Raw genomic sequence first — 12,447 nt, forward strand, 5'->3', positions numbered from 1 at the left:
AGTATCTTCAGCTTGTACAAAGCAAATATCCCTTAAGATATTATGCATCTCTTTAAATTCTAAGGTTTAAAGAGTATATGCATCTCTTTAAAACTCTAAAGTTTTAAGTGCACCCATTTGAAGAGGAGACACAACAAACTTTGAATAATGACATTTCCCAGTGAAATTCAGTAAAATTATGCCCAGTTCTTTATTAATGTGAGAATACATTACTAAATACACAGCATGAAGCAAAATAATTTTAATTCATAAAGCAGAAAAAGATTTTCACACCATCACGTTTATTTAATTATTACAAGAGTTACATGGCTGTTTATCTCATACAATGACTCTGGGCAGCTCACAACAATCCGTAAAACATAATTAAAAACAAAGGTAGCCTTCCCCCAGGTGCCAGACTGAACAGCCTCACAACTCAACCCCCATCCTAGCCCCATGCTTGGGGGAAGAGCCAGGTATTCACAGCCCTCTGGTAGGCTGAAAGGGCAGATTACTGAGAAGGCAGGTGTACAAGGTCCCATCAGGTTGCAACATTTAAGAAAAGACTTTAAAGGTGATAACCAGGCACCTTGAACTGCCATTAGAAAGCAGGTAGAAGCAAATGCATTTCACACAACAGTGGGGTTACTTGGGTGAATCCTGTTGATGTTGCTACATTCTGACCATGGCTGCTTCTGGCTGGTCTTCAAGGGCAGCCCCGTGCAGTATGTATTGTGGTAATCCAAACATTTGTGTCTATATATAATCACTTTTAAATGTGGAACATAACATTTACCTGGTTCTGATTTAGCTGGTCAATTTACAGTAATCAAACTGAGTATATTTGTAATAGATATACCGTATTAAAAATATAATGCGGAAAGCCTTCTTAATCATTTTAGAATGTTTTTATCAATCAAATGAATATGTAATGACAAAAAATTACGCTGATTAATCAGTCACAGTGCACTTATTTTTGCAGTTATACAATCATGAGATGTACTGCATAGGTATAGGACAGGGGTCGGCAACGTTAAATACTCAAAGAGCCACTTGGACCTGTTTCCCAGAGGGGAAAAAAACATTGGGAGCCACAGAACACATGCATGCGCGCACACAAAGGGGGGAACTTGATTGAAGAGTTTAATTAAAAAGAAATAGAGCCTGCTGTGCATGAGTTCTCTCTTTCTTCTCTCTTCCTCTCTCTCTCTCTCTCCTCCCTCTCTCTCCCTCTCTCCAATCTTCTGTTCACCTGGCAAGCTGGCTTCACGCTGTTCTGGGACAAGCTGACATACATTCTTACTGGGCTGGCTCTCCTGCCCTTGAGAGCTGCTGCTTCCTGCTTCCTGTGGAGACGCAGCAAAAGCAGGAGCCCCGCCCAATAAGCTTGTCACCTTCTCGGAGAACAGTGTGAGTTACACACACACACACACACACACACACAGAGAGAGAGAGAGAGAGAGAGAGAGAGAGAGAGAGAGAGAGAGAGAGAGAGAGAGAGAGAGAGAGAGAGAAGGGAGCCGCAGGAGAAGGCTGAAAGAGCCACATGCAGTTCCAGAGCCGTGGATTGCCGACCCGTGGTATAGGACAATATATAAGAACCACCGTTTCTCAATGAAAGAAGCAAAGGAAGCAGTTTGAAGGGATGTTTTTGCTCAGATCTCCAATGAAACCAAACACCCCTTCTGTGCATAGCCTTAATAATTAGGGAGCTGATTTGGTCTAGTGGTTAAGGCATCAGGCTAAAACTCAAGAGACTGCGAGTTCTAGTCCTAGCTTAGACATGAAAGCCGGATGGTGACTTTGGGCCAGTCACTCTCTCTCAACCCAACTCACCTCACAGGATGGTTGTTATTGGGAAAATAAGAGGAAGAAGAAGTACTGGCTACATTCAATTTTGCAGCTACTAAGATTGTTGGTCGTGTAGGCACAAAGGTAGCCAAGGAAATGATTGAAGCCTGGGAAACAGGCCCCTTGGAGTGCTGATTTACCAGCAGCTTATCAGTACCTAAGAGCTGAGGACTTAGCAGCACAAGGAAACAACAGCCAATAACCAGCCATCAATACACCAATCAACCAATAGGAAGGCACCACATACATATGGTGCATAGAATACCCCAAAGCACACATTCAGATAGAGAGAATTTCCCTGAGGATGGGGGCTCTAGCACGACTCTGAAAGCTCGGAAGACTAAACCTCTGGTCCTGGTGACCGATCCAAATTGGATCTTGCGGTATTATGTATGTTCACCATCTTGAGTTATTTATAAAAAAATAATACAAATAGTTGACTTACAACTGTTTGCTTAGCAACCGTTTGAAGTTACAGCAGAACCTCAAAACAGGCCAAATAGCTCCGTCCTGGAAATGGGCACCATTTCCAAGTGGCCACAATTCATTCTCTCCCAATTTGGCACCCACTTCTGGGACAGAAGCCAAGCAGCCTCCACTGTGTAGGAAGTGCAGTGTAATGGCTGCTTCCAGAAATCCACAGTAAAAGTTAAGTGACTGATGGGTGACAGGGTGGGGAGGACAGTGTGGGTCCCATTGGGGTGGGAAGCAGGCCTGTGGGGCACATGGTGCACATGGTGCACATGGTGCCTCAAGGAGTGGAGGAGGCCTTGGGACGCTCAGGGAAGTTGGACCTATACCTGCACTGTGCTTTCCAGAGCCTTCCCACCCAAAGCATCCCATGCTCCACTTTAGCATATGCTATTAACTCTATTGGAGAACACACAGAGCAGCAGAATTGGTAGTAATCATCAAAGCAGAGTAGGAAAGTCGGCCTCTGCTGAGAAATAAAGAGATAAATATCATTGCTCTAGATCAGGGGTAGGCAACCTTGGCTCTTTTATGACTTGTGGACTTCAACTCCCAGAATTCCTGAGCCAGCATGGCTCAGCTTGGAAGCCTCTCCCTTTCCCCTCAGCATGGCTGGCTCCGGAATTCTGGCAGTTGAAGTCCACAAGAGAGCCAAGGTTGCCTACCCCTGCTCTAGATTCAAAAATTCAAAACAAGGTTGGCAGAATATTTTGCTACCGAATATCAAAAGTGCACCCTTGGTTAACTCAGCAAAAGCAGCAACATTGGCAGTTGGAAACAATGTTAGCGAATGCAGTTATCCAGATTAGTAAAAGTGAGCATGGAAAATAAAAAAATCTAAATGTATAAAATGTATAAAAAATGGACTTTTATAAATGAGCTTCAATTGTTTTCTAATTATCCAATGAATCTGAAAAATACTGATGATGACTTGGGGAGGTATATACGGCAACAGCAATGTGCTGTTTCACTATTTCAATTAGTTTACTAAACACCTTAGTTTGAATGTGCTAATTAAGACTCTTTAAATCTTTTGAGGGTAGTATTTTATGAGTTATTATTCCCTGAGCTATTTATTAACAGAGCAGGTCCTAGAGTTATGTGGAAGACCTTTTGTCTATAGCACAGTGAGTACCTCTCCCACTCATTCTAGAGGGAGAGCTAGAAAGTCTTCTGATGTTGGCTTCTGTGGGAGGAGATGGCTTTCTTCCCATTTCAAAATGTCAAAAGTACAAGGAAAGCTCATGGGAATTAAGGTTCTAAAAGGCAAAAATACAGGAGACCTGGTTGGAATATAAATGGGCTTCCTAGAAATCTGCCTTTTTTCCACCAGTGCGTGGATAAGCTGGATGTCTCTTCCTGCTGTAGAAGGTCCTTCACAACAAGCACAGCATACCTTCTCTGTTCTCTCTTGCTTTCAACCTGTAGAATAACGCTTTCTACACCTCCACCATTAAACTAGACTGCCTGCCTCTCAAAAGGCATTAAGACCTGATTCTTTTTTTTCCCAAGAATTGGATCTAGGAATCAACTATGGAGATTCTGTCATCCAAGTCACGGCTGTCCTAAAGGTGCTTTTTTAAATAGGTAACAGGACTTTCTTTTTCCTAGAAGACATTTCGCTTCTCATCCAAGCAGCTTCTTCAGTTCTGTATTGTTCCCTTGAATTTTTGTATTTTATTATGTAGCTTTTATTGATTTTTCCCCATTATTGATATTATTTGTTGCCCCGGGTCTTGTGTTGAGGAGAATGGCTATATAAGTTGACTGATTAAACATATACGCAGCTTTCTTAGTTGATCCAGGACATTCTGGTTTGAGGCCTAGCACAGCTGTCCTTGAGAGAGACCCTATTGGGGGTGAGGTGGGGGAATGATCCTTGTTGGGAACTATTTTTTTCTGCCAAATAATGTTTTGGCTCAAGACATAAAAATTATCACTTTTGTAAAGGAGGAAATAGACAACCGTGTAGCAACATGATGGTCTCCTAGAAGAGACAGATGGGTTTGTTAATGTTTTATGAAAACACTGAGACAATTAGGCACCATACCTACATCTTTTCCTTAGGATCTCTGGGGAGAAGATTACAGGGACTTTGAGGGGTATGGAGGGGGTAGTATTTGGTGAAACCAGCATAGAAACAGGAAAGTAGAACTGCCTATACATTGGCAAAGGATGGTGAAGGAATCAGGCACCTGGTTCTGTAATCTTCCACTTCCTCTGTTGTTCAGACCATCTGGATCCCTGAAGTTGTGGTTGCAAGTGTTCCATTGGTCATAAGAGGGCATGTGGTTCACAGCTGGTCACTTGGGAGCCACTGTGTTGGCCATGACGAATTGGAATCACTGTCTAATGAGGAAATGCTGTATGATACTGAGTGGCGAAGGCCAAGTCACTCCATCACCTCCTTCACTGAAAATCCCACAAGAAGCCCCAAACTATCTCTTGCTATTTATTAGTTTGCTATCTGAAGCTCTGAGAGCAAAAACTAAGAGTGTGTGATCAAAATGGCCCTGATTAACAATGATGGGAAAAGCTTGTATGTGTTTACATCTCTAGAGAAAATGATATTGCTAAAGCAAACAAAAAACAAAACTGTATTTATAAAGCTTCCCAATGCAAAATTTACTAGGAGCAGCATGCAGATTTAAAAACAGTTTCAATAGCTAAATACGGTTAACAGAAATGAACATAATATATCCCAGGAGGAAACAAACATGCCTGATCTGAACAAATATTGCATACCAATGTACCGGGGAAAACCAGGTTTTCAGAAATCATTTAAGGGCTTACAGAATCAGGGCAGCTTGAACCTCAGGGGAAACCCAGCGGGTAGGAGCCACAGCAGAGAAGATATGCCTCCTAGGTTCATCAGATGTCATTTCCTAGAGGGAAAACCTATAGCTGCTACAGGCCAATCAATTAATAAATTTCCATCAAGCAATGCTAAGCCTTAGTGGATCTTTGGTGATTAATAAGGAGAGCTGAAGACTTAGATATGAGTTTATATAAAATGGGGTGAGGTAGGGAATGGAAGCATTTGGTTGCATTGTAAGAGATGACAATAAGTTGTTAATACTGAATATACTTGTTAGGGGTGAAGAGATAACTTTCCTATATTTTCTTCTCCCCCCCCCTTTTTTTTGTTTAGGTTTCATTTTTTAAATGTATTTTTGTAGTAGGTTTTTGCCTTATCTTAATATAATCCCTCATAAAATTATGCAAAAAGCAATGTTGACTCTTAGTGACTACATAGATAGATCTTCTCCAGGATGATATGTCCCCAACCTTTCCCTTCAAGTCTTCTAAAGGTGTACCCATCATCACTGAACAGGTAGTCCTCAATTTACAAACCACAACTGACCCCAAACGTTTTGTGACTAAGACAGTCATTGAGTGAGTTTTGCCCAATTTTACATTTCTTACCATAATTGCAGTTAAGTTAGTAACATGACAGTGAAATGAATTTTGTTTCCCCACTGACTTTGCTTGTCAGGTCACAAAAGGGATCACATGATCCTAGGACACTGCAACCCTCATAAATACATGCCAGTTACCAAGTGTCTGAATTTTGATCACATGACCATAGGGATGTTGCAGTGTTAGAAGTATGAAAAATGGTCATAAGTCACTTTTTTCAGTGCCACTGTAACTTCAAATAGTCACTAAACAAATAGTTGTTAAGTTGAGGACTACCTATAATTAAGTCTATGAATCTTGCTTAATTTGAAGCCTGCTTACTTGTGCCTTGAGTGAAAACTCTATAATGCTCTATGATTACTTTGTTTGTTTTCTTGTCTATCCATAGTATTCTCAGGAATTTTCTCCTACACCAATGTTCAAAAGTGTAATTACTCTAATTTAAGACCACAACTACACTACAAATCGTCACAGTAATAATGTACTTTTATTCCAGCCAGATAAGTGAATGTATTTTAATGTATTTAAAGTTTCAAGGTAAAGAAATCGAATATCTTCCAAACAATCCAATTTTACTAAAGGATATTTACTCAGTAAAACTATATTGTCCCTTAATGGCCCCTGTAGAATGTCATAACAGAACAAAAAAATAAGAGATTAATACAGTAAATAATAATGTGTTTATCATTTTAATACAACCAATCATTGGCTAATTTCAGTATGACTTTTTAACTGTGGACAAAAAAGACACATCTGACATTTTCAATATATATTAAATGTACCATCGCAAGTCTTCCAATTTGTGTATTTACCATAAAAATTACTGTCCTTCAAAGATGACTTCTCGCAAATGAAGATGAAGTAAGCCTGCTTCTGGATTGTACAGTATACACTAGTAACTCACTTTCTTTCTCTTTTTTTTTGCAACCAAAAAAAATTACACAGAGACAGTTTGAATATGTAGTCCAGAGGAATTTTATCTACTGTTCTGGAGAAAGATCATTCAATTACGCAACATATTTAATATCTCATCCAGAAGAGTCCATTACAGGTTGCAATGAGAACAAAAGGAAGACAGACGAGTCATGAAGTTGCTGTCCCAATGAAGGGCTTATTCAATGACATCATGATGCATGTGCATAAGTTGCATAATTTGTATGATGATATCATCACGCGTGTCATTTACTGCCATTCCAGGCAACTCTGACTATTCTTTTATTCAATAATCACATGTGTTCGGCTAAGGGAACTAGAAATAAGGATTTCCAAAGTACAGTGAATGAGTACTGAATAGATGAATTTTCCTAAGTTGTAAATATAATAATTTTAAAAAATGAGGTATTCTCTCTTTTCAGTAGATTTGATGACACATCTAAAAGTACTATTTACTACTGCTGACATGAACAGTTAAACAAAAGTAGTTAATTTATGACGGAGATGAACATAGCTTAATAGAATGAAGGCAGCAAGATTCATTATTTTAGTGTTCACACTAAATGCCAGCTTTGCAGTTTCATTTGAAACCAACAGCGATCATGAAACGTCATGAAAGATTTAAAAAAAATCTCCTAGAGCGATTACTAAATGAATCATTATCACACTAGATCAGTAAACCCCAGAAGAAAATAATAACAATAATAATAATAATACCAGTGTCTTATAATTTAGGTCCTTTTTCTACTCAGTGCCTTATTTTCAGACACAATCCATAAAAATTGGCCACACTGCACATTTATCTTAAAAATGTTGTATCCCCATAAAAATGCCTGGTACAAAGACTGAAGTTAATGTCCATCCCTAAATTTAAAAGATCAGCTAAAATAAGTTTAAATTATTACAGTATTTACAAATCCAGCAGGTAGAACAGCTATCGTGGCTTCTTTCCCATCTTCCTAGCAGCTTTCATCCTTCAAGCAGCTTTGACAGCTCCCTCAGCTTCTAGAAGCTTCCTCATTTATCGTCAGTCATTTTGAGCAGTTCTAGAAGAGCCCCCACAGCACCAAAATAACCCTTCAAAATGATTGAAAAGGAGGAGTTAGCAAAAGCAAATCCAAACTAAATTATTGCAATATTTAACAAATTTAACACTGGGAATATTTTTTAAGACTGTGAAAGAAAATACACAAAATCATAGAGAAAAAAAATTAGCATTAGGTCATTTGTATGCATCCAGCCAATTAGTAAATATTAGATGTGAGAAAATAGGTATACAGAACCCAAAGAGGTTATTCTTTTTTAAAAAAATACCCTCTTATTTTTAAACAAAGTCTTAGCTGATTCATTAAAAAAATAAGTATTCATATTTTTTTACCAAATTTTCCATCTGTGACCATTAACACTCAACCCAAAACAGCAGCAGAAGCTTGTTCACAAGTTTAACATGTTTCAAAAGATAATCTTCTTCAGAATCTACATGGGGCTGCCCTTGAGGACCACCCGGAGGCTCCAACTGGTACAGAATGCAGCCGCGAGAGTTGTGTTGGGAGTCTCCCGATACTCCCATGTTACACCTCTGCTCCGTGAGCTGCATTGGTTACCAGTTGTCTTCCGGGTGAGATTCAAGGTACTAGTAATGGTGTTCAAAGCCCTACATCGCAGGGGTCCGGAGTACCTTAGGGAACACCTGCTGCCGGCATCAACTTCCTTCCGCCCTGTGCGTTCCCACAGAGAGGGCCTCCTCAGGGTGCCACCGGTCAGAGAATGTCGATTGGTGGCCCCCAGGGGGAGATCCTTCTCTGTGGGTACCCCGGAGCTATGGAATTAGCTACCGGTTGAGCTCCGGACGGCGCCCGATCTTCGCTCCTTTCGCCGCGAGCTAAAAACATACTTTTTTGAACAAGCTGGCCTGGCCTGATGGGGGACTGGGGGGGTTGCTATTGTTATTTTATTGGGGTTTTAAGATGTATTAATTGTTTTTAGTATATGGGCATGTATTTAATTATTTTTTAACTTTTGTAATCTTGTATTTTTATTCTTGCCCTGTTCACCGCCCTGAGTCCTTCGGGAGAAGGGCGGTATAGAAATATTATTAAAAGATTAAAAAAAAAAGATAAAAAAATAATTCAAGCAGGGGAAAAAGTGTGTGGTAAAGTTAAAATTCTCCATATACACTAGGGCTGTGCAAAATCTTTCAGAAGGTCATTCTGTGGTTCTGCTGAGGAACTCAGTGTCACAACAGTGCATCCCCTCAAGGGCTTAGCAAGGCTGTTCCACACGCTGGCTGAGCTTGCACAAAACACACTTCTGCCAAGACTGCCACACAATGTCATCTGTGCATCATTTCACACAGTTCTAGTACAAACAAGCTGCTGTTATCTATATGGTACAGGATATATCAATTAATTACTCTGATAATGACTTCTAATAGATTTCAGTTAGTTATTTATTTACTTGTGAAAGTTACTGGCCACCCGTCAAGGTAACTCTGGGTGGCTTACAATCGTAAACAAAGGGAAGGTAGAAAATTAGCAATGCAATCCTAGCCATCCATCTCAGAAGTTCCACAGAATAAAAAGGAACTTGTTTTAAAACAAGCAGATTAACTGCAGCCTCCTTACTGCTTTCTAATAGGAGTTTATTTCTATAGTCTCTGCTGGATCAAATACTCTTACATCAGCAGAAGGACCCAAGGAGATGAAGCCTAATGTTCTTTCTTGTCTAATATTCCTAGATGCCCTCACAACTTTACTAAAACAGATGCTTTATGCAGATATTTCCTTATAAGACCAATATTAATTTGTTTTCCCATTCATGATTTAGAGCAGGTTTGGGGAACTCTGGCCCTTTTATGACTTGTGGACTTCAACTCCCAGTATTCCTGAACCAGCCATTCTGGCTCAAGAATACTGGGAGTTGAAGTCCACAAGTCATAAAGGAGCCCTAGTTCCCCACCTCTGATTCTGAGTGAAAATAACCAATAACGATAGCAACGACAGTGATTGATGTTGTAAGCCACCCAGAGTCGCCTTGCAATGAGATGGGCAGCACGCAAACTTAATAAATAAATAATTTCATTACCATATTAACAAATATAACGCTTTCTTTTTGAATTGTTTTTACCTCATGTTCCAAAAAGAGAGCTTTCAGTTGTCCCTTTGACCAATAGTCCATGGCATAGGCTAGCACCTTCATAGCAACCATGTTGATTCTCAGGAAGTTGCCTACAAACACCACTCGATCAATATTCTGTGAAATTTAAGTAAAATAGCTGAGTTATGTGCAGTTAAAAGGATCTTATTTTCAACGTTATACATTGAAAAATATTCAAATGTGCTTAGTTGAAATATTCCTTTGGTGTTTTGATAATAAGACCTCGGATGGATGAACTTGTTTATGTAACACAACTGATCCTAAGTAATGTTTTTCTGTAAACCAAGCAACGTGAAAAAGAAATTTAAAAAGCAATAATATTGTTACCATATAAAGTTTATTGAAGACTCATTTTATTCACTGACACATAGCAAATATGTTATTTACCATCACATAATCTTACATTTATTTATTTTTTAAAAAAATAGCCAATCTCTATAGATTATGAGAATAATCTCTAGCATATCAATGAACTGTGAAGAGTAACTATTGAGGATTAACAGCACTTCTTTCTATATAACCATGCATAGAGCTGACTATTTTTTCATCGATAAATGTTCTACTATAGGTCATCTGGAAAGAATTCTGATCATATATATCCAGTGAGCATTAATTTTGATTCCTAAATATAGTGGATCATCTAAACAATATGTGAGTAATTTAGTACATTCCAGAAAATGTTTATCAAAATAATTATTATTTGTTAGCCATATCTTTACTGAAGGAGTAGAATCTGCAGCTGAAATGGGGAGAAAGAGTTAATAGTCTAGGTAGCTTGGGGGAGTTGGTGAAGGATACAGGACTTCTCACCCTACCCCCCAATAACTCTTGGATGCTTAACTAGTTGTTCTCAAGAGAGTGCAGTTAATCTGGTGAGATTCTTGTAAATAGGCAAGTAGCAATAAATAAGCTTGGTATGTCTCTGTTTTTTGCACCTGACAGCTAAAGTACTTTATCAAATTCAATATACTATTCTCATCTCTGAAGTAATGCATTTCCCCAAGTATTAAAGAAATGTTATAAATATCGTGTGAAGGCCTGAGTTTTACCAAGTCACAGAGGCTTTGTGCAATTCACTGAAAGTGCCTAGAGATAATTTTGTTCTCATTATGGAGAATTAAACTTAATTTTGTTGCTGGCAGTGATGCTAATCACGGAAATGACCAGAAAATGTCTGACGGTAAAGGAAGAACAGAATCTCCAGGCATTTACTAGAATTTCAATATACTACCACCATCACTACACATACACAGTCTGGAAGGCACATGGAGGAAGGCTATCAAAGGGTTTTCTGTGATAGCCTTCCTCCATGTGCCTTCCAGACTCCAATTCTCCATATTCTTTACAATGGCCATAAGAACTGAGGGATTCTGAAAGGTGCATAGGTTGGAACAGACTATCTAGAATTAATTCTATCACTGCTTATAACAAAGATATGAATTTATGCCACAAAAACCAAAGGAAAAAAAGACAGCAACATCCATATTCTGGACAGAAAGGACTGCTGGCTTGAAAAAGGTGTCAAAGAGGCCAACTCCATTAAGTTTGAACAGTCCTCTTGCAAAATAGGAGGAGGGATACAGCACCACCTATCTCCTGTTTACAACACAGTCCTTTCAGCAGTTCCAAGAAGGTTCCACACTCATTTGCACTATTCAGGTGACCCTGAGGGCACATGTGGTCTCAATGACTCTCAGAAAGAGTGCTAACAACCAGATGATGGCAAGGAATATAAATCCTTCCATTCTCAACATTCAGTCAGAACTGAAGAAGCTTCTTAGATAAGAAACGAAATGTCTTCAAGGAAAAACAAAGCCCAGTTGCCTTTTGAAAAAGCACCTTTGGGTTCATCATTATTTACTCTTGTGTATTTTATACATCAAAAATATCTTTATTCTCTTCTGCCTCTATAATAAGGCTATTCTGAAATTCACCAGCAGTTGAAAGAATAATTCACTACCAACTGCAGTGAATTCCTTATTTTGATAATACTTTTTCACCTTTAAAGAAGGAAAAATTAATTATCACTCAAGCTTGTAGCTAAACAAGCATCAGCTTCTTTTAGTAATTATTGCAAGTTATTTTTGCTCTGAAATGTTGGAGGTGCTAACATGACAAAGCTTAGTGTTAATCATGCTTGTCTTTCTTGTCAACTAAGTGTGTCCTCTATGATCCAGTTTAACCCGGGTTTACTATAGTCAGTAAAAATATTGCTTCAGAAACTTTCTTGAAATAAGGTATTACTAATACTTCTGAACACTTTACTACATTAAAAAGCCAGAGTCACCATTTTGGGTCCAATGAGTCTAATGAGGTGGATTCATTATTTGGATGCACTAGAAAAACAACTGCAACACTCAAAACAGTCCCTCTGAGTTCAGACCACAGTTAAAAGTTTCTTGAAGTGAAATTACTATGGAATTAAGATGCTGCACAGACCGTTTTCACAATTTTCGCAATGTGGACTCCCAACTATGTATTTTAAGGCATAGGCTTAATTTAGATTTCTCCCAATATTTTTGGAAAATCAATGCTCAAGCTACGTGCTCATTTGCATTCTCCTCAGTTATTTTATGCAGTCTCATTTTAATCAAATCAAACATGGTCCACCATAAGAACAAGCTATTGTCTGTCACA

At 38.8% G+C, this 12,447-nt stretch overlaps 1 protein-coding gene across 6 annotated transcripts in view; it reads right to left on the reverse strand.

Annotated features, from left to right (window-relative positions):
• Window positions 1–262: 262 nt before the first annotated feature.
• Window positions 263–12,447, reverse strand: part of PANK1 (pantothenate kinase 1) — a 50,366-nt gene continuing 38,181 nt past the window's right edge. For 5 of the 6 annotated variants that reach the window (XM_081330062.1, XM_081330063.1, XM_081330064.1 and 2 more), the window contains 2 exons: window positions 9,781–9,906; window positions 263–7,731 (listed from right to left, as the gene is read on the reverse strand). In XM_081330062.1, coding sequence (XP_081186188.1) covers window positions 7,672–7,731; window positions 9,781–9,906 — 186 coding nt within the window. In that variant the 3' untranslated portion in view covers window positions 263–7,671. Of the gene's footprint in view, window positions 7,732–9,780; window positions 9,907–12,447 lie in introns of those variants that run through there. The other variant, XR_014026749.1, reaches the window with a different exon arrangement.

The sequence above is a fragment of the Vipera berus genome, assembly GCF_964194415.1.
Source record: "Vipera berus genome assembly, chromosome: 5".
NCBI lineage: Eukaryota > Metazoa > Chordata > Lepidosauria > Squamata > Viperidae > Vipera > Vipera berus.